Source organism: Melitaea cinxia, chromosome 30 (genome assembly GCF_905220565.1).
Source record: "Melitaea cinxia chromosome 30, ilMelCinx1.1, whole genome shotgun sequence".
NCBI classification, from domain to species: domain Eukaryota; kingdom Metazoa; phylum Arthropoda; class Insecta; order Lepidoptera; family Nymphalidae; genus Melitaea; species Melitaea cinxia.
The window spans coordinates 8113060-8137845 of NC_059423.1; the positions used below are offsets into that span (position 1 = coordinate 8113060).

Sequence of the window (24786 nt, forward strand, 5' to 3'; positions counted from 1 at the left end):
AATTTATATATAATTATGTTTGCTGGCAAACGAAAAAAAAAACCGACTTCAATTTTCATCAACAACGTAGGTAATATACGGTTTAATGTTTTTGTTGATTCTTTCGAAAAGCGCTGAAGCAATTCCCATATTACCTCTGTAACACGATCTACTTTACAAAAAAAGAATTATCAAAATCCATTCAAAATTGGCGGAATAATCACGTGACAAACATACAACAAAATACAATCGAATTTAAGATCCTTTCTTTTTGAAGTCGGCTAAAAGTATAAACTACTTATATTGAAATAAATATCTTTACACACTATATAAAATACTCAAAATTAAATTGAAATATACAAACCTACATACATATAAATAATTTAAACTTATGTATATCATACGAATTGAAAATGAAATAAGTCGCGACTTAATGTTTCATTTTCCGATGATTTAAAGCTAGGTGTGCATAGCTTGATACGTGAACATTTTTACTTATCCTGAATTACCTAAGACCTAATTTAAGGACAGAAACATTTAGACATTGAAGTCCAATACAGTTCCAAAAATCCTGAAATGATATTCAGTGACCTAAAATTATGATACAAGATGTAAACCTATTTTTTAATTATTTATTTGAAGAAACCCTACTATTTATAATAATTTCTATCAAAATATTGTCAATCTTGAACACTTCTTTAATTTTAACAATGTCAGCATGTCATTTTCAAACTAAAATTGCTTGACTTTACCAGTCATCGAATCAGAAGAAAAATAAAGTTACTTCAGACTTGGCTCCGGCCTTTTGATATATCAGTACGAAACTTACAAATTCAAACTAGGCTGTATGGGTTATAGTCCTTTGCCTTTCCCTATTGGAGGTAAATATTAAAACAACAACAACTAAAATTGCTTTTTTTTTATACAACTAGGTCGGCAAACAAGCGATACCTGATAGTAAGCGATTACCGTAGCTTATAGACGTCTGCAAACCAGAACCATTTCAAGTGCGTTACCGATCCTACCCCCAATTCCTTCTAAGAATTCTGGTCATCTTACACACCACAGGAACACAACACTGCTTGAAAGCAGTATATGCTTGTTGCGTTCACAGTAACAGGCGACTGTGAAAGACAGATTGAAGTATTGGGCCGGAACTACTCTAAACTAATTTTAGTATGTTGTGTCGTAATATATGAGTGCCTAAAGGCTATTTAGGTTGTTCCATACGAGGATAAATGCATCCTAGTAATATTTTTTTCATGTAATGCACTGTCAACAACTTATCAGATATCATGAAAAGACAACCTTCGAACTCTAAAAGCCCTAACTTCACAAAATCTACACCTCAATCAAAACTCGTAGCGTAGCCGTTTTGCCACCACATGCGTTTGCCACATGAAGAAGAATTCGGCCATTATTTATTACTTCTTTGGTTTAGAATAGTTAGTAACGAAGTGTATGTATGCCTTAAAACCAACTTTAATAGTCATTTCACAAATAAAATTTAGTTAAGGCTAGCACCGATTTGGAAGTCGACTCTGCAGAGAAGAATCAGCAAAAAACTTGGCAGTAACTGTTACTCTCTTTAAAAAACAGTTAACCATTTACAAATAATTGTGTTTGCTCGCAAACGAAAAAAAAACCGACTTCAATTACATCTACAACTAATACATAATAGTAAGTCTTTTAAAAAAATTAAATTATAACTAGCTGACCCCGCAAACGTTGTTTTGACATATATTTTACAAAGTCCCTTAACCCCCTTCCCCCCTTGTAATTTAGGGGTGTGAAAAATAGATGTTGTTCGATTCTCAAACCTACCCAATACGCACACAAAATTTCATGAGAATCGGTCAAGCCGTTTCGGAGGAGTTTAACTACAAACACCGCGACACGAGAATTTTATATATTAGATAGAATTATGTGCCTGTTTCATCAGTTATGGATAACGCTATTCGACAGAAAACAGTTTCCGACAGCTTAAAGTTTATGATTAATTAATCTTTTAAACCATCGAAATCTACTATAGTCATGAGATATTTCTATTTATATATATTAATCATAAGGTTGCCGTTTATCAACTGAGGAGAAACAGAACCTACTGGCGTATTTCTACCTCCCGCTGTCAAAGTCTATTTGCAAGATAAACTTTATCCGCAACTTAAATAGAAAAGATTATCTAATAATGCTTTTTACTCAACCTTCTCCCACCCGGAAAAAGAGTCCATACCTATGCTCATCAGAGGAATAGGCTGAATCTTTTTATACAATTTTATATGTACAAAAATATATGTTTGTCTGTCCCAGCCTTACAGATTACATATCGTATATCGTAAGGGTTAAATTCCCGTAAGATGGAGCGGATCATCCGATGCAGAGCGTCTGTACTGCGCTTGATATAGTTCGATACTTGTGAATAATTTAGTGTTTATTTTACAAAAAAAAAGTAACATAGAAGTTCAACATCGGAATTGAAATCTAGTGAAATAGTTACGCTGTGTCCTCGGGGTGACATTTTACTCATGCAAGAAAGAGATAAATATATCTTTTTACTTTTACAGTAATCGTTACGGAGCAAAAGCAAACTCCAGAGGTACAGAGCTAAAATATGCACTTTATTTGCGTATATTACTGTAGGGGCAACTAAATTTTTTTACTTTAGTCGTGTGGTCTAAAGCACACTGGTTTTTTAAACAACTAGGATTTCGTCATGTAACATCCCACTTTTTAGGCCTCTTTCTCCATGTAGCTGAAGGATCGAAGCTTAATCCACGACTCTGCTCCACTAATTGGCGGATATATTCCCTACTACGAGTAACGATCGCTATCAGGTGTACATGATAACAACCGGAACCGACGGCTTAACGTGCTCTCCGAGGCACGGTGAGTAGGCAAAAAAATTTATATTAATTAATCCATAATCCCAAATACCAAAACTGCTTACAGCTAAGTTCTCACCCCTCACCCTTACCCTTATCCAGGGTAAGGGGCGTGGCCTGACCAACCCTCCAATCAGAACCTCATGCGCAGTCACGTTTTCAATTCCGACCAATCGGAAACCACCAATTAGCGCTGAAAAGCTTCCAGTTTGGGGTCTTTTGAGGTCACTTGCTGTCGTTACTAGTTTTGTAAGCGTTTATTGTAGAATTTAATATTACGACGCGGTTTCACTCGCTAATTTTGAGATTTAGCGTGCGTATGAGCGTTTAGGCGTTATATGTCAAGCAATATATAAATAAATTTATAATTATTGATAATTTTTACGGATTTTCTTTCGAGTCTACTCAGAAAAAAAAGTGTGTGAGTGAAATTCACACACGGCAGAAGTGAAACTTCTGAAAAGTCGTAGGAAGTTAGGCCGTTGCTATATGTTCTATCGACGATGATCTACGGTCTCGTGAAAAAGGTCGTAAGCGCCATGGAAAACGCTTCGCTTACGCGTTTTGAGCACTAATTTATTCTATCTCATTCACTCCTATACATTTATGTGTTTCTTTCTTTCTCGTGACGCAACTTTCGCTTCATCGAGTTTCACAACAAAAGAAGCTTTACTTCAAAATCATTTTTTTTATTTAAGCTAGATTCAAACGACTTGTCGTTTTACGAAGAGTAATTAGCTATGTTAACAATGTGAGGCTAGGATCGATTTGGAATGTAGAATCTGTTTAGAAGAATTTGTAAGAAACCCCGCAATTACTCTTGTAAACACCACCAATACCTACTACCGTCACATCCAAATAGTAACATCTGCACAGATAATATTCGTATTTAACTTTTAATATCATGCAACTTTCAAACTGTTTATATAAATATAATACTTTGTTTGGTGACCTAGAGAATCGATTTTAATGAAGCTTGTTATAATAATAGCTGGAAATGGTGAATAACACGCTAATTATTATCCCGATATTTCCACGGTTTCTGTAATCATGCGTGTAAATTCGCGACGTGCGGCTTGTATTATCCTGTAGGAACATTTTCTTTTTAGAGTAAAATAATGAAATTAGATAAATTTATGTATATACTAGCGACCCACCCCGGCTTCGCACGGTTGCAATGCTGATACTAAATATGCTACAGAATGTCTTTATTTATAGTGTGAAGCTAGCTTATGACATGGTTATTAACATAACAACAACATTCAAATATGCATCGTTAGATTACACGTTGTTACAGAATGCGTTGAAGAAATATAAAGGTTCACTGCTCGTTCCCCGTAGGTGATAGCGTGATAATATTTAGCCTATATGTTGACCCGACTTCTTAATAATATTCGTGCCAAATTTGAAGTAAATCCATGCAGTACTTTTTGAGTTTATCCCGGAAATACATACAGACTTGCCTTCGGTATCGATTGTAGATCACACCCCAAGTATTCTTTGAAAAAAATATTCAATGTACAGTTTTGACTTTCCTACCATTTTATTATATGTATAGATTATAACAATTGAAGCAAAAACTTTTTACCCTTTTTTACGAAAATTGCGCGGACAGAGAAGAATGACATTTCGCACACTTCCCGAGTAGAAAAAAGGTCAGGCTCAACCAGATCATGTATCTGGACCGGATCAGGATAGAATAAGGCATGTCTGATCCGTCAAGCTCTATCAGGACCAGGTCCGGTCCAGACAAGGATAGCCTGATATAAAATATAATCAAGTATGGTAAGGCATAGTGGATAAGGACCAGGTCCGGTCCAGACAAGGATAGCCTGATGTAAAATATAATCAAGTATGGTAAGGCATACTGGATCAGGACCAGGTCCGGTCCAGACAAGGCTAGCCTGATGTAAAATCTTACCAAGTATGGTAAGGCATACTGGATCAGGACCTGGTCCGGTCCAGATCAGGATGGCCTGAAAGAAATGACGCGAACTGAGCCTGAATCGCGCTATTAATGTTTTTAAGCGCGCTTAGTATATATACAGTTATCAGGACAATCTAGCAGGGAGTCCATTTCTACACAGTGGAGCAGTCGTAAGTAATAGGAAATAGTAGTTAGTAGTTAATCATTAAAAGTTAATAAATAAAATTTAATTAATAATAATAATTAATTAATAACATAAAAATAAATAAAAATAATTAATATTTAAAGTAAAAACATAAATAAGTAATACATTGGAAAAAATAAACGGAAATAAATACCATAATAATTATGTTAAGTAACATATTTATAATATCAATTCGCTTTTTTTTTGTCAAACAATTTTTTCAAGAATATTCGTGTTTTTTAAAAGGACTGGACCGAACCGGCTGATCCTGATCTGGACCCGATCAGGAGTTCTCATCTCATCCTGATCAGATCCAGACAAATCATCTGCGTTACATGCCTTATCTAGTCCTGATCAGGCATGCCTGGTCCGGTCCTTCTAAGGAAGACGAAAAAATTTCTACTCGGGTTATAGTATATATAGAGGAGTGCAGAATGCCAATATTTTTTTTTAAATTATGCATAAAAATACACTAAATCAATTTAAAAAACATTACACATACACTACTATGTATTTGACACACACACGCATATATACTCTTTTGTTTATTATTATAGAAGTATAGTCATTGACAACAGAACCTTGATAATGTTCAAACTTATAATTTAAGTTAATTATGGTCGAATTTCGACCACTGGGCGACCGCTAGTATATTTTACTCTGTATAAATAAAATGCCGAAATTTGAACGCGGATAGCTTCCGAATAACTACACTAAATCGGATATTTCTTATTTTGTGATCGTTCTTGTCTAGGACTAGGTTCGTATAATAGAAAATTTAAAAAAAAAACTGAACTACGCCGAATGAGCTAGAAATTTGCAGAGGGCCATATATTAAATTTAGAATGATAGGCGGGCCAGATACAAAAAAAATAGTTATATTGTTTTCTAATGTTTACGCGAATTTTACTCATTTAATAAAACACTTTTTTCGGATTTTATCGCGGTTTTTCAATGGTTGCTGTAAAGTATCCGAAACGTCGGGAATCAAAATTTAATAATAAACCGCGATAAAATCCGAAAACAGTGTTTTATTAAAATAGTTATAATTATTATAAAATTTTATTTATTTAATTATATAGTATATAATATATATACGGTTGATAAAAATCGCGGCCGATCGCGGGCCGTATCTTTAGCATCCCCGCTTTACACTCAACAGCCAGGATTGACTCCTGTGTCGGGGGTTCCGGAAACACACATTACACAACCACAAACATAAATGTGCCCGATATAAAAAATGTTTGTCATGTGCAAGGATCGACTAGCGCCACAGCCAGTGCTGTGACCGCTGTGCCAACGCGTCGTCAAATATTATTATATATATTTTGCATATCATTTTATTCCTAATATTATTTTAATAGCGTTTTTATATTCATAAGACAACCCTGCTATAGTCCATTATAATGCTCAAATAACTAGTTTGTTAGCAACCCGACACATTCAAAGAGGTGCTCCAGAATCGCCGGATGCAGATAAGTCACGATCAGCTCTGATAAAAAGCGAGTACCTTTTATACGTCTAATAATTATATCAGCCAAGTTTATAGAAGGGTTAGTGTTTGACTCTTCCACAATAAATAAAAATATAAATAAACTAGGTGTGCTCCGCGTTTTCGCCCGCATTAATTTAAGTTAAAAAAAGTTACTGAAATATTATATACCCTATTATAACCTTTACCGGTAAGTGGACTAGAGATATTTTTAACACACGCGTGTGTCGTTTTTTCTTGAAGTAACTTAAATCTAAGGTAACAGCCGACTTTCATGTTATAAATGTACATAATAAGTATATAAATAATACCATGTTACAGCCAGAGAGGAGCAGTAATCGAATCTACAGCCGACATAGCATATAGCACGATCACTGCAAGCTTCGATAACAAGCTAGTCAGGAAGACGAGTGAAAACATGGCGTGTTCTATCAAAATCTTCATTGAGTTCCCTTGACTCAAGCGCGATTAGATTAAAGATATGATATATTATTATAAGTATTTTCAAATAAAATTTTCTATTATCAGTACAATTTTAATGTAAATTTATATTAACTTAACAAAGCCTTTTTTAAGCATTTATTCATATTTTCATTTGAATAAGACATAAAGCTATGATCAAAATCAAAATAAAAAATTACTTTATTCGAGTAGGTAGACTTAAAAATGATTTTTGTGTCATTTTACACTTTAAAATTATATTAATTTAAATAAATTAAATAAAAAAAAATATTAAACGAGGTATGATTAAAATAACGAGGTATAATATAAGTATCAAAGTAAAAATAATTCATATAATTCGAACAGACAAACTTGAAAACTACTAGCAGTTTAAATAAGTCTTCCACTTATAAAGCTACGTTATTCATAATCAGCATAGGCTATAAAACAACACACCGTGACTAAAGCCCACGTAACAGTAGCTAAAGTGTCAGTGTGATGTCAAGTGTAGTGACAAAGTTGAGGTCGTGAGATGATTAAAATTCCCAGGATCGATACGTCGAACTCACGTAGGGATATCAAGAGCTTTTCACGTATAAAAGATAAATTATCTATCTATGTTTAAGTATCATTGAAAATATGTTATCAATCAAGTGGTTTTTGGACAGTTTTATTGTCTTTTTGAATGTAAGTTAGATTTTTTTACAAACAATAATCATCAAATTAGTGACAATTCATTGAACTTTTTAACCGACTTCCAAAAAAGGAGGTTCTCAATTCGACTGTATTTTTTTTTATGTATGCTACATCAGAATTTTTGACCGGGTGGACCGATTTCGACAAATTTTTTTTAATCAAAAGGTGGTGTGTGTCAATTGGTCCCATTTAAATTTATTTGAGATCTAACAACTACTTTTCGAGTTATATCTAATAATGCGTTTTTACTTGACTATTTTTTCGTCAACCTACGCTGTATTATAACGCATAACTTTCTACTGCATGTACTGATTTTGATAATTCTTTTTTTGATGGAAAGGAGATATCCCTAGTTTGGTACCATGATAAGGAAACCAGGATCTTGATGATAGGATCCCAGAGAAATCGAGTGAAACTCTCGAAAATCCGCAATAACTTTTTACTAGGTGTACCGATTTTGATAATTTTTAATTTAATGAAAAGCTGATGTTCATCATGTGGTCACATATAAATTTTATCGAGATCTGATAACTACTTTTTGAGTAAACTTTGATAACGCGTAGTTACTTGACTATTTTTTCGTCGATCTACGTTGTATTACTCGTCGATGTAATTGAAGTCGGTTTTTTTTTTCGTTTGCGAGCAAACTCAATTATAACAAATAAAGCTTTTGAAATTTCGAATTTACTAAACGAACAAGTGCAATAAATATAAACTTGAGTCCTCACCCTTCCGGAGTGGGGGGGGGGAGTCCGGAACACTACGGCCGTTTGTTACGGATCATTAGAGCTCGTGTCAACATTCTAAAGCTAATGACGTTTGCAGTATTATATCTACGCATTTAGCCTTCATACGCATGTATCCCACTGATGGGCAAAGGCCTCTTTCTCTATTCAAGATTGAAGCTTAATCCCCCACGCTGCTCCACTGCCGGTTGGCGGATATATTCCCTACTATGAGTAACGATCGCTATCAGTGTACATGATAACAATCGGGACCGAAGACTTAACGTGCTCTCCGAAGCACGGTGGGGAGACCCACAAGGACAAACGTCGAAACCGGAAAAAAATATATATATCGTTCCATAGCTTAATTGGCTAGAGCGCCGACACGGTACGTCGGAGACGCGGGTTCGAACCCCGCTGGAGCGGTCAATTTTTGATTTGATATTCAAAAATGTTTAGAATTCGTAATGTGTGCGTAAAACAAAAATAAAATAGTACATATTTTTAAAAATCAAATATCAATCCCGAGCGGAATCGAACTCGCAAACCGCCGGTGTTTAATCGACTACTAGTACCATTACACCAGAGCGGTTGTTATTTATTAGTATTATATCTATTGTCAATCAATAAACCAAAATTTATTCTAGATCATCATCATCATCATTACAGCCTATACAGTTCACTGCTGGACATAGGCCTCCACAAGTTTACGTCAAAAATAACGTGAACTCATGTGTTTTGCCCATAGTCACCACGCTGGGCAGGCGGGTTGGTGACCGCAGTACTGGCTTTGTCTAGATAGCTATAGAAAAATAAATTGCTGAGATTTATGTACGCGCATTAATTCCCAACGATTGTATTAATTTGGTGGATTGTAATAATTATATTTTAATGGAATGTGTTAAGAACGAAACCAGAAAACGTCAATGTTTTCCTAATAAATTGTTTTATACTACCCTATGGAAAAAATCACATAAAACATGGAGAAAATTCTCATACCGAGTTATAAGAATCTATCAGATCTCATAGACTCTCATAGCCCTGTATATTTTTTCCATAGGACAATGTTGGAGCATGTAATAAATACTTAGTATTTTGACAAAACAAAATCTATTTCGGCAAAGAAATTGTATAAATCGGTAAATGAAGTTCAATCAATAGTGTCTTAAGGTGTTATCGTGTAACTGTATTACATATATTATGTATATTAATAGAGCGACCTAGTCGCCGTAGCGGCAAAGCTCTTCAATAATTAAAGAAAAAAAAAAACTACTTTATGAAATTATCTTTTTCATCACAGACTTATCATACATAGACTATACATTTTTGAATATCATATCAAAAATCGACGGTTCCAGCGGAGATCGAACCTGTATCTCCGACTGACCGTGTCGGTGCTCTAGCCAATTAAGCTATGGAACGATGTACCCGCTAGATCGAAATTTTTGATATGATGATTTAATAATAATATTTATTCGGTTTAAGCGAACCGGCGCCACGGGTACATCATTCCATAGATTGATTGGCTAGAGCAATGACACGGTCAGTCGGAGATGCAGGTTCGATCCCCGCTGGAACGGTCGATTTTTGATATGATATTCAAAAATGTTTAGAATTACTAATGTGTGGGTAACACAAAAATAAAATCGTACAAATACAAAGACTTTACATGAAAATCTTACGCTTTTTTACCTTACGGACATTTTTTGCCGGCTAGGGTACCCCTCCACAACGCCCCACAAGAAACTTCGTTCCAAAAACAATATAAAAAAATCAAAATCACTTTCCCATACAAATTTAATGTAATAAACAAACAATAAAATTGTTACACATCGCCAAATTTAGCAAATCAATCGCTCAATTTGCGATTATTGTTAAACACAACCTACATTATTGAACGTCGGTGCACGCGTCGCCAATCAACTCCCGCCGTTCCGTTTAAACTGTTTTGACAGAAATAATTTGATTTTTAACATAATTGCGAGGGGTTATCAGAAGACGTGAAATGTGTATTATTATTAATTTATCTGATTTGGGCCTTTTGATTGTGTTAATATCGGATTTAAGGGGTACAATCCCCCCTTTGCAAGCAATTAATTTTGCAATAAGTCTATTGCTTACTACAAAGGTGCATTCTGGAAAAATGTAATTATTCTTAATCAGACATTTTAGTATACAGTAAGTTGTCCCAATGTACGAAAATCGACCATTTTTGTACCATTCTCAGTCAAAACACTGATATCTTGGAGTAGCAGTCCAAATAAAGTTTAGAAGAATTGACGATTAGTCCACGGATAATAGGAGAATGTAATGGCTCATTTTTCGTCCAGAGGATCAGTATTATTCAACTAGGGGGTACTGCCCATATTGTTACCAACATTCTACACGAATATCGTTTATACTACATTTATATGCAGGTAAATAATTAGTTTTGCGTTGTATTATAAGTGCAAATTATTAGAAAAATTCATGTTTTTTCTTTAGTAACAAGCCGGAAACTGACTTCGTTCTAAATGTAATGAAACATAAAACTATCATTAGTAGAAAGTTTATCCGCCTCGTATTTAAAATACTATAGTATTTTAAATATAAATCTTCTAACCGAGTGTTCTCAGCAAAATCTACATTCCAAATCAGTGATCATTTCACTTTTATTAAAAATATTATGTACCCAAGTGCCGTGTGCAACGAAAACTCGACATTTCTTCAGAAACCCGCTCAAATAAAAACTAGCTAGCTAAAAATATATCAATATTTAGTAATTACTAAAACATATCGCTAATTGTAATTGTAATTTATCTTTTATCACATTTTTGTTGTTTTTTTTATACAAAGATATTTCCACAGGCTTATAATACCCGTACTTTTACCTACTTGGTACCTACACTTTTTTTTTTTCTTTTTTTTTACGTGGCGAAAATCCATCATGGATACCCTCCAGCACGGGGGCGCCAGAGGGTTATGTCAGACTCCTACTGACTAAAAACCACCACGTGTGAGCAGTCGTCCGCCTGGGTGGGGCGAGATGGGGTCGCGTTAGCATTCGCCATCTCACCTTGGCGGTAGGCCCGGATAAAGCCTCCGGGCCCCGGCACAATGGTTGGGTGGCCTCGCTCACAACAAGGCCACCCCTTAGAAGTGTGAGGCCGTGTCGCCCGGCCGGCCGAAGTCCCCCGACTATCGGCCGGCGACCCCACTATTACGAGGGGGGGAGGAGGTGGGCAAACCGTCTCCTCCTTGCCCCCGTACGTCTGCGCCGGAGTGGGTCAGCGGAGACGTCATTCTCCCTGGCCCGCTCCGCGGTCTCCTTCTGCGTCATTACCTCTTCGCAGAAGGAGACCGCCGCCTGCCACGATCTCTCACTGTCGAGCATGGCTTTTACGACGCTCGGCAGTGAGAGATCCCGTCCGAGGACCGCCGAAAGCGCGCGCCGCTGTGACTCCCACGCGGCGCACACCTCCAGCGTGTGGAGCGCCGTATCCTCTGGTGCCCCACACTCGTGGCAGGCTGGAGTCGCCTCCCGTCTCGCGATTTGGTGCAGGTACTTGCCGAAGCACCCGTGTCCGGAAAATACCTGCACACTTGGTACCTACACTACTGCAACTTACATTATCATTTCAGCCTATCGCAGTCCACTGCTGGACATAGGCCTCCCCAAGTTCGCGCCACACATCCCGGTCTTCCGCAATCATTATGAAATTATTATTAATAATAAATTATTATTACCTAATATCATTAATCATCATCGCTTACATTATGAAAACCAATTATTCTATCTTAGTGTCCCTAATGCAGACGTGAGTCAACCGACCAAAATTACTCCAATTTAATTGATAGCTTACATCATTTCGTTAGTTAGATAAAATGAATATAATGATATAATTTCTCTCTCAATACGTACCTATCTATATAAGCAACCAAATAAGAGGCGTATACTTAAGCAATTTACCCTAAAAGGAAACACTCAACATATTCTTAAGTATTTTCGTCAAAAGAATGTTTTTAAAGTCTAAAGATCGTTCCGTGACAGGATATTACGAACAATAGGAGCTAACAACCCTTAGTTTAAGAAGCGACACGCGCGCGCCACGCGGCTGGTAGCGGAACTAAGCCCTTGTAAAATGACACCAATTGTTTGTTTTGCAGCTCAAGTGCGGATTAGGATTATGTGGTTTTTATGTATAATTAGACTCTGGAAATTGTTATACAATTCTTGGATATGATATAGTATGTACAAATATTGATACGGGTTATAGAGATTAATAGGTTTCTAAGCGCACAAGGTAAAAAAACTACTGGGTGGGTTGCAATTAAGTTTCCTAAGTTTTATACTAAGAAAAAATATTACAATATCTTGATCGAATATGAAGTTATTTAAGTTTAAATAACAACGAATATTGTAGAAGTGCCAGCTTAGTGACATATGTTTTATTAAAATCGTTTAAACGTATTTTTCTTACTATTATTATAAATTTGAAGGCTAGAGTGTGTTTTTTACTTAATCATGACAATATTGAACAAATTTCGATGAAATTTGCAACAAAGATAAGTTTAATCTGAAAGGCTACTTTTTATCCAGAAAAAAAAAGGTGTGTACCATGAGATTCATTACGGCGTCATTTTTGTTTAATAGTAGGTTAGGTTTTTTTCCATAATATCTAGACATATCAAGACAGTATTTTTAATACTATTATGGTAAAATCATACGTCCCACTTGATGGTGAGAGGCTACCGTAGCTTATAGACGCCAGCAATACCAGGAGCTCTGCAAGCGCGTTGTGGACCCTACCCCGACCTTCCCTGAAGGTCTCTTACTCAAACAAGGACACAACACTACCTGATAGAAGATATTGGATGTTCGGTAAGGTTGATATACTTCTGCAGTCTCAAGTTCAAATTTTGAGCCAGATATTTCCTGCTATGCACCGTCTCAAAATATATGTTTGTATTAATACATGTATGTGTTGTGTTTGTAGTATGTACTAAAAAAGCACTGGCTACATAATTATCGTTTCATCTGGGTCATTCATGGCGTAATGAATGTGTCTGTATATTTTGGAGTTTGGTTATATTTTGTTATGAAGAAAAATGAAAGAATTCTAAGAGATTGTATGAGTGTTATATCATACATTAATCATGTATTTAAAATTTGTTTTATAATAGGTATCAGTCAGTTCAGCCTATTGCAATCCACTGGTGGATATAGTCCTACCTAAGTTCACGCCAGACATCCAGGTTTTCCGCATTCCTCATCAAAAAAAGTTACACCCGTGTTTAATTCACTCGTGGAAACTAAAAAAAAACTAGTTTCTTTTCTAACCGTCTTAAATGAATTAATAACATCAGGAACGGACAGACAGAAAAGAACATCTGTCGATTTTCTTGTCGATTATTCTCAGCTGAACCTACATACCGAATCCAGTTTCACATAATCTATAATTAATCTATTATACTAATCTAATTATGAATTGTAAAATAACGGCTTGTAAGTGATTTAAATGCCTATTTAGACAAAGATTCTGAATTTGATTTTGTAACATTAACTATAATTTTCTAATCAATACATATAATAAAAATGTAACAGATCGCTGTCTGTACATGGAAGATATATGAAAAAAAAATATATGTGGACCTATATCAACGGAAATAGCACCCAAAACAATGATTGTTAGAATTTTTGTTCGTTTGTCTGTGCGTTTGTGCAAGCTAATCTCAGAAACGGCTTAACCTATTCAAAATCAAAATCAAAATAAAAAAATAGGTTTATTCAAATAGGCTCCAAGAGCACTTTCGAATCGTCATTTTACAAATTAAAACTTTAAAAATCAATTATTATTTTTGTAAAAGTGAAACTACCACCGATTCGGAATGTAGATTCTGCAGAGAAGAATCGGCAAGAAACTCCGCAGTTACTCTTTTGAAAAGTAATATATAAACTGTGTTTTAGTACAAAATTAGAAACATGTTGCACGAAATACAGCGTCACTAAGTCCACACATCTTTATCAACTATGTAATCCTGCACCGAGATTTAGATGTGGTCTTTACTAATATATTGTGGCAAGTTTAGCCTAATATTTATTGATTGTTTCATGTCAATCGATTCATAAATAAAAAAGTTATGCCGATTTAAAGAATCACGTTGAACATGTAAATAGTAAATATCCTAAACGCGGACGAATTAGGCACAGTTAAGTAGTCATTAGTCAATAATAACTATAACTATTTCGAAAAACGTCAATTTAAGGATCCTTTCAAGCTACCATGAATGAAGTAGTTTTTATTGTGATTTTGATTTGTCAATGACCTTAAGAGTATCAAAAGGGTCGTAGAATGAAGGGAGAAATCGTATCGTATTACAAACACGCATTTTTTTAATAATAAGGGCTATTACTGTTTTTCTGTTACTACAGTTTAGGGCATGGTTGTAGGGTATGTCTTTATTGTCATAGATTATGTGAAGTTAATCATTTGTATTTAATCTGTGGAGTCTTTTTGTTTCAAATTTTAAATCTGTCAACAAATTGTTTTATTTTTCATAATGTCTTGCATAGGAAATTTAATATGTAATTATATGTAGTGCATATTTTATTTATTTGTCTATAAGCACGGGTTAATATAACAACCCAGTTAGGATAAGAGGTAAAATAGCCTTTCAGGAAAAAGAAAGAATAGTAATATTGTAACACGTAATTTCACTAATTAAGATCTGTTATAAGTTATAGTCATAATTAATACGTATTACTAAGTTACAAAAAACGAAAAAAGTATGTAATGAAATAAATGACACTCTCTCTCATGACCATTGGTTGACTGGAAGAGATCTCTTCTAGGGATAAGTCCACCTTTGCCATCAACTATATATGTAATTTTCTGTATATTCTGTTCTTAAGTGCAATAAAGTATATAATAAATAAATCAAATAAAACGCCAAAAATACGAGAAATTATATATATTTCAATATATTTCTTCCCAACGTTTACATCGCACGGTACGACTACTGCACATCCGTATAAACCGTTATACACGTCAACCACAATCCACTCACACAAATACAAAGAAAAATATAAATTAATAAATATTGCTTTACCTTTTCTTTACAAAAATAAGCGTTATTTCAAATTATACAGAAATGATTTTTTTTTAAACATATTCCTACCATTTAGTAGAAAATTTCTACTAAATATGTAATACCATACGAAAAAATTTGGAATTTCGTTTAAAAAATCACTTCTTCGGTTGCGACTCCAGTTATAACTTATTTAATATGTTTAATTACGAAACATGTAAAAAGTACATAAAAAATAATATTGCTTATAATTATATTAAGACTTAAATAATTATATAAATAAACATTTATATAAACTTTAAATCTTAAATATTTTTAAATTCATATTTAATCTAGAAAATGATTACAAAATCATTTTAAAATCAATAAAAAAACATACATTTATATTCATAATATATATCATAAATAAAACTTATTTATTTATTTATACTTTATTGTACACCACAAATATATTACAAACAAAGCATAAAGATAGTTACAGACAGTGAAGTATAAGGCGGACTTATGGCTAATTAGCCATTTCTTCCAGACAACCCATACATAGAAAGGAAACTTATTATCTAAATTAGGTAGGTGGTGTAGATGTATAATAAAGTTACATACAAATGTCTACATCTAGCACTATCATAAAAAATACATAAATAAATAAAAAGAATAATAAAAATATAATATATATATTCTATTATAAACTAATAAAGTATGTAAGCAATGAACGTAAATTGAAGATAGCAATTAAGTGAAATGATATAAACGCAAATATACATATATTATAAACAAAATGAGAAGAAAAAAAAAAGAAAAGAAATTGCACCATATACATATACACTAAATCGTCTCCATCTTAAGATAATAATCCTTAACGTTTTTTTTAAAAGTCAACGGTGATTTGGCCTCCCTTATGGCTAAGGGCAGACTATTCCATAATTTAATAGCCTGAACAGTAAAAGACTGACTAAAGTACTTGGACTTATGTACGGGTAGCTTCAGCATAAGTCTTCGAGATGTTCTTAATTCTGAAGCTTCGCCGAGATATATAAATTTATCTTTTAAATAAGAAGGAGAATTTGGATTAAATAGCACACAGTACAACCTAGAAAGAATATGTAGGTTCCGGCGAAGGCGTATAGGAAGCCACTTGAGCTTGGAACGAAACTCCGAAACATGGTCAAATTTGCGTAGGCAAAATATGAACCGAATGGCAAGATTTTGAAGTCGCTCAAGCCTATTAAGTTGGTCCTCGGTCAAATTAGTGTAGCTCGCATCTGCATAATCTAGAATGGATAAAAGAAGAGAGTTTGCTAACATAATTTTTGTAGGGATTGGCAGAACGGACTTATTTAAATTAAGGACAAAAAAGGGACTTCAAAATATTTTAATTATTATTTTAACATTAGAGTCCTTAAATATATATATATATACGTTACACTGTTAGCTTTTTTCTGTTGGGTAATCTGGAAGAGATCGCTATTTAGTGATAAGATCGCCCATTGCACTATATGTGTCTAGAATTAAGGTTTGCTATGTATACTATCTTTAGTTGCAATAAAGTGGTTTATCATTATATATATATATATATATATATATATATATATATATATATATATATATATATATATATATATATTGCTACTGTTGGAATCCTGACACAGGAGAAAATCCTATGTTGTGTGAGGCGTTTATTTATCATTTGTTTCTTTACTTTCATTATTTATAATACATAAATATATTAAATTAAGTTATAACAGAGTCTAAAAGTATAATATGTTACAGCATAAACACAAAATTAAATTGTAATAATCGATTACTGTTACAATCAAGAAATCTATGCCGAAAAATATTTATCAAAATATACGTGAAACATTCGCATCGTAATAATCTTGCACCTTTAGAAATATTGATAAAATTAACTAAAAAATATGTGTGTAAATCGTAATTTTGATAAATATTTACATTTTAATATCATTCTTTTTATTAATATTATTTTAATCCAAATCATTTTAATAAGATCGAACTAATAGAAGACAAATGAATTTTGTTTTGTTTTATTATTTGAGAGACAAAAACTAAATATAGTTTCATAAAGAAAGTTTTATAACTATGTCTTGTGTATCTGTTTTTTTTTTCCAAAAAAAATAATAATATGTAATGTCAAAAAATTATGGAATCAAAAATAAACGCAGCGAAAAAGAAACTATAGTGATTAAAACTTTTTGCTTAAATCCTTTTTTATGATTGCATTATCTCTATTGTACCTTCTCGATTTTTTTTAACTTTTTTTATAAAAGTTAAATTTGGATTAAAATAATAACAAGATTTCCGTCAAATCGTTTCACATACATGACTAAATTAATAAATTTAACTAATAAAGATAGCCTCACAATATGACACGATTTTTTTTATATACAAAAAAATACCAAAAAAACTTATACCTAAAAAAAACCAATTTGATTCTCACATTCAAACAAAAGTTTCTATCTTTTGGATACAATTTTTTCTTGTGTTTAGCCACAAAAAAAAAGTAAAAAATTCATATGAGTGACTTCTTTGTAAAAATAACTATTTAAATATGAGTTTTAAAATGTATTATATATTTTTTTCACTAGCAACATTAATATTACGTATTATAAGTCTATAATTACTTTTAAATTTGAAAATTAAATTTACATTAAATTATAGAAACAGCACCTATTCTATCGATTACAATAAAATACAAATTTTTCTTGTATTTTTAGCTTCTTTATCTCGTAAAGAAGTAAAAAAACTCAAAAAGAAAAAAAAATATTATTCGAATTGTTATACATTAAAAAATATAAAGCAATGACTAAAAAAATTATAAAGTATAAACTTTTTATACAATCCTTACTACTATACTCACAATTGTCAGGAAAACTAAAAAAGCATACACACTCACACATTGGTGTTGAAATACCTTTATTTACTATTTAAAATACAAATACCTACTAATGCGTATGATGACGTAACCCAAACAAAAAAGTTTTTATTTCAATAGAATTCACAGAATTTTTTTAAATTAAAATTAGTATGGTTTAGGACCTTCTTACTAATCTGATTAGCGAAATTAAAAAAAAGTTTGACGTTTAAAATACCGCGAAAATATTTGTCAGTTCGTTCATTATTTTACTTAATATTTGTGTAAATTCCATTGAAATAAATATAGGATATTATTTTGAAAATTATATATTTTTATATACAACAGTAATTGAAACTACGTTAATATGAATCATTTTCAATTTTGTAGCAATTGTGGCGCCATTTTTTATAGGAGCAGTTACATCTCACTACATACCTATAGTTCTTTATGTTAGTCGACAGAAAAGCAACTTTAAATGATTTTCAAATAAAAAAAAAAAAGTTTCTTTTGATAATATGAAAGTTAATAATTATTAATTTAAGAAAACAGAAGTTTTATCACTTTATTTACTGTTATGGAGTTACATTTTTACGCATAAACCTAAACTACTTGATCAGATAGACACCTGCACAATTTTGGACTAGTTTTTAAAATAGCATTTTTTAAACTACATTATAACAAAAAAAAAATGTTAGTTAACTTTGTTCGATTTGAGATCAGAAATTTTTCGACCCAACTTTTAAGAGACTACTCTTTTTAGCTAAGCATATGCTAAACATTATTTACTTTTGAAAGCAAGCTATATATATATATATATATTATTTCGTTTGTATATATATATATATATATACAAACGAAAAGCATTAAATTGAACCACATATACATACCATTTACAAGTTACTACACAAAACTATTTCCTTGATGTAAAATTTACGATATTTTTAAGTACTTTCCTATTTTCTTTGAGTGAAAAACTTGTGTTCTAGCATATGCTTAGCTTTAGCTGGATATTTTATTAATAAAAAAGAAAATTGTACTAAAGACAAATGCAATTTCGAAATGTTTTGTCGTAATATAATACTGGTCATTGTATATTTGATAAACTATTTTTTTTTTTTTTTTGTATTGAAAAACTAATGTTTTTAGTTGGCAACATTATATATTTTTTATTACGTTTTTTTTACAAATGATCGATGATATTAAAATATATTATTTACTGATTACATTATTTAGTGGAACGTCTAGATTAAAATAAGATATTTTTTACAACTTTCTCTAAATAATACACATAGAGAAATAATAATATGAGTTTATAACTTTATTTATCTAAACGAGTTTCTATATTTGAAAAACGAATCGTTTTACCTACAACGAAAAACGGATGGTTACTTAAATATTAAAACCGGGTTTTACTGTTTGTCTGTCTGTCGGAGTTCCTGCTTTTCTGACATCTGTCTTTCTCTTTCTCTCTAACAACTCAGAATGATTAACGATAACACAAATATCCCGTTTTAATATTAATAATAATAAAGAAATGTTATTATTGTAAATTTTAATCGAATTTTTACAAATTATAAATAAAAATATTTAAAGAAAAAAACTATTTATTTCATACAGAAAGGGATTACTGTATTTACGTAAATTTTATAACTATTAGGTATTATTGATATATTTTAGATTTTTGCGTTTTTTTTTTCAATTATAAGTACTGTTTATATTGTAGTTGTAAAATTGTATAAGTATGTTTATACTTCTTGATTACACTTTGTAGTTTAATCGCATATTGATCGCGTATTATTCTTATTATTTATATACGACTGCTTTCTGTCAAGTACGATTGCTTTTTGTAAGTAATAATGTGAAAATAGTTTTTTGTTTAATATTTTCGTAGAAATTCGATTAAAATGATTTTTTATTGTTCTAAATTAAGATTACCCACGGATAAGTAACGTTTAGACATTTCTAAAAATACTGTTTTAAGCACAAAATGAATCTTAAGGCGTTATAATATATTTTCTTTAGCGATTTAGTTCTTAAATTACTTGATTTTTAGGTACATTTGGTGAATCGCTCTTTTAGTAAAAGCCCTATTTCACAAAAAAATAAAAATATTAGATTACTTTGCCGTTTCACTTTTACTTTGTTTTATAGCCTATTTTACAAAAAGAAATTTGAAATCGAAAAAAATACGGAATTCCGGTTCTTATGGAATGATAAATGAGGAAAATGGCGCGGGTAGTTGTAAAATTTTAGGAAACAGTCGCAAGACGCCGTTTGTTGGCTACTGAATTGTACATAATAAACATTTTTTTATGAAACAGGGCTATAAACGTTAATGTCCTTGAAAGTCCTGTCAGTCCGTAACATTTTTTCTATTTTTGAAACATGTTTAAACATGTCTCACGCTTTAGTACGTCTAAGTCTCTGTTTTAATTTAAACACTAATTAAAATTTATTATATTAATTTTGTTGAGAATATTACGTACTAAAAACTTAATAAATTAGTTGGCCAGTCGACAATTGAAGAAGAAGAAAAAGAAAAAGTTGACTTTTTAAGTAAGTCATTTCAAAGTAATTTTTTCTTACAAAAAAAAATTTAGGATTTTTTCGACATTTCTTAGGTCTAATTCTTTCGAGTTCTTTATCCTTTAGACTAGCGCTTTTAAAATCAATAATGAAAATTCTGTTTAATCTTCATTTCATCCAACGAAAAATACCACTTTTTAATTTGAACTAAATTACGAAAAAAATCTTCAAAATGTCCTAATCGCTTTTTTATCTTTTTTTATTATTATAAATTTTGTTATATCATATATTAAAGCTGAAAGGAAACCTAAAACTTTTACCCAACGTTTTACCCATTTGAGAACAAAAAGAAACTGCACTTGTCAACCAACATAGACTGACTTTGGCCGAAAATCATCCAATATTGGGATCTGGCTGCCCAATTGCCCAAGCATTGGCAATATCTTCTGCCCTTGTTTTTCTTCGTGTATTTATAGTGGCGTCTCTTTTCTCCATTGAAACGCGTTGGTTTTAACCGCTGGGTTGTTAGAACTGGCGCTGGCTGCTAGCGCTACCCCCGTACGACGAATATTAGCTGCTGCGTTATCTATAAATATACAAAAATAAATAATAATATAAGCCTAACAATCAACGGCCCTCACTAAGTTATATATAAATTAATCACTATTTCCTTTGGTCACGCCATAACTTGAGACTTTACTGATTTCCTTCATCCTTTTTTTAAAATTTTACTAAAACTTTGTACATGGATTTTACGTACTCTTGGATATTATCCGCCAAGGCGCAGTAAATCAGCGTGGTGAAGCTTCTACCCTTCTCATATATAGAGAAAGAGGCATATACCGAGCAGTGGCACGTTACACTCTGAATCATACAGTCATACAATTACCTAAACCATTCCTAACGTTGGCGACGAGACGCATCGCTGGATTCGTCACTATGCCATTCCTCTTGTTTTTACTGTGAACAAAGAAATAATACAGTTACTAGTCATTTTCTCCAAACATATATTGTCAATTGTCCTGTGTGGCTACCGCACTAAAGAATTTAGCCACCCCCTCTCTACCCGTGGGTGTCGTAAGAGGCGACTAAGGGATAACAAGGTTCCACAACCACCTTGGAACTTAAGATGCCGACCGATGGCGGGATAACCATCCAACTGCTGGCTTTGAAATACACAGGCCGAAGACGGGCAGCAGCGTCTTCTGTGCGACAAAGCCAGCCCTGCGGTCACCAACCCGCCTGCCCAGCGTGGTGACTATGGGCAAAACACATGAGGTCACGTTATTTTTGGCGTAAACTTGTGGAGGCCTATGTCCAGCAGTGGACTGTATAGGCTGCAATGATAATGATGATATATTGTCAATTGTCTTCATTTATATATATTTATAATAAATATGAGATTTACTCCAAGATTATGAATCGCTCTCGTTGCAAATAGCTTTCAGATCACAAAAAAAAAAACAGCAGAAAATCAATCTTCAGAAGATTGGAAATTGGAACACACCTTGTTAGAACCGTTATAGATGTCTACATATTAATCGTTTTGTCGACTGTAGTAGTCTGTGTTTATCATCATCATCATTCCAGCCTATTGCAGTCCACTGCTGGACATAGGCCTCCACAAGTTCGCGCCAAAAATGCGTGAACTCATGTGTGTTGCCCATAGTCACAACGCCGGGCTGTGTTTATTACTTATGTCAATCATTCTACGCTATATAATACTTAGATTTCTCATTTTAATATCCTTAAGCTCCATCTATTGGAGTCTGTGTACAAGTGTACGTACAGCGCCCTCTCTGTTTTCGACTATGTACAAGGCACAAGTTACCGATAAAACTCCATCCATATCGAAACTACAGTTCTGAATAGTTAGTACATTGCACACGCACGCACGTACGCACGCAGCACGCACGCACACACACTAGCAAATTTTTTTTATTAAGATACATAGAAATACTACATATATAAATCTATATATATACATAAATTACAAGACTCAAGCGGGAATCGAACCTACAAGAAAGCACGACTACTATAAACTGCGCCAACGGGCTAGTCAATAGTAGATTCTTACCATAATTATCTTTATATAATACAGTCGACTATGCATTGCGCATGTGTGCAAATGGTTTTATTTTGTTACTAAAGCTTTCTCAATAGAAACGGGTTGTCTATAAGATATAATTAGATCTGTATATATTGATTTTTTAACATACACACACACGGTCGTCTGTTCGTAAAGTAAGCAACTTAATGCTTGTGTTATAGGTAACAGCCGACTGGTATAGCTACATATATCTTTTTTTAAAATTAATATACATAGAAATAATACATATATAAATATACATATTACACCCAGACTCAGACGGGAATCGAACCCGCAATCCGCGGGACAGAAAGCAGGGCCACTACAAACTGTGCCACCGGGCTAGACAATATGTTAACTATGAAAAGTTTCTGTTATATCTCTGATACACCTACACTGTCGTATTAGTTTACATCTCATTAGTTCCAAATGTTAAATAATAAAGTAAATTCGTGCAACATTTCCTCACAACAACGCTAAATTGAAAGCTCGTTTATTAGTAAGTTAAAAAGCTTAGCATATATTAGTTATTAAGCTAATATGAACATGAACAAGCAAAACGAGAATTATTTTAATTTGTACGATTTTATTTTTGTGTTACCCACACATTAGGAAATTCTAAACATTTTTTAATATCATATCGACCGTTCCAGCGGGGATTGAACCTACATCTCCGACTGAGCGTGTCGATGCTCTAGCCAATCAATTATAAAATCATCATATCAAGAATTTCGATGTAGCGGGTACATCGTTCGATAGCTTAATTGACTAAAAGCACCGACACGGTCAGTCGAAGATGCAGGTTCGATCCCCGCTGGAACGGTCGATTTTTGATATGATATTAAAAAATGTTAAGAATTATTTTAATATTATTAACCGTTTATTTTTTTACATAAAAAAATAATGATGTATTTAATAACATAAATATCTTAAATATGTAAAAATCACTCTAAAAGGAGTCTTCATCTAAAACTTTTTTCAATATTAATGTCAAATATCCTCATGCAAATATAGGATGTCCGACTGCTAGCTGCAGTCTTTCAAATGACCATGTTCCACGTAAAAAAAAGTCCTAGCCCTAGCTTTTTTAAATTTTACATTGTCTTAATATACGATCGGGCAATGTAGTGCTGCATAAGCCGTGTGTAATGAGCGCGTAAGGGAACGTACCCATACTACGTGGCCCGTTCAGGGAGGTCTTTAAAAATACCAGTGTAGTTTTTTACATCCGTTAAGTGCGTATAATCACTTTATGGTGAATTACATCTGTTGAATTCATTGCCATTTTATTTCATTTCATTTGACATGATTCTTACACAAAAACATACACTGTATAAAAATATGATTATTTAGTTCCCGCTCATAATACATAATTTATCTAAACATATATTTATACTAGCTGACCCCGCAAACATTGTTTTGCCATATATGTTATTAACCCCTTAACCCCCCCGCCCCCATAACTTAGGGGTATGAAAAATAGATGTTGGCCGATTCTCAGACCTACCCGATATACCGACAAAATTTTATTAAAATCGGTCGAGCCGTTTCGGACGAGTTCAATGTTTAACACCATGACACGAGAATTTTATATATTAGAAAAATAAATAATAACACATACGTACACATCTCTCGTTTATAGTTAAAATGATTTAAATGTTATGGTAAACACTCGCAGCAGTATGGAATGGTTGCTTCAAAATGAAAGTTTTTGTTCAGCCAACTCGTGCGCTTCGAAATATATAGCTGTGGAATTTTTAAAGCGCTTCGTTACCATTTTTTTTTAAAGTAGGATACAGCAGTATTTTCTCCATAAAAATTTGGAGCAACCCCATTAGAAAAGTACTTTAGATACCCACTACAACAACTTTCTGAAGTTTTGAAGGCTATATAGCACAATAATCC

General features: G+C 32.9%; 1 protein-coding gene across 1 annotated transcript in view; it reads right to left on the bottom strand.

Moving 5' to 3' along the window:
• Positions 1-19971: 19971 nt before the first annotated feature.
• The window catches only part of LOC123668039 (ankyrin repeat domain-containing protein 50), a 53525-nt gene continuing 48710 nt past the window's right edge, over positions 19972-24786 (bottom strand). Inside the window, 2 exon segments of the mRNA XM_045601835.1 lie at positions 19972-21378; positions 21682-21752. Coding sequence (XP_045457791.1) covers positions 21263-21378; positions 21682-21752 — 187 coding nt within the window. The 3' untranslated portion in view covers positions 19972-21262.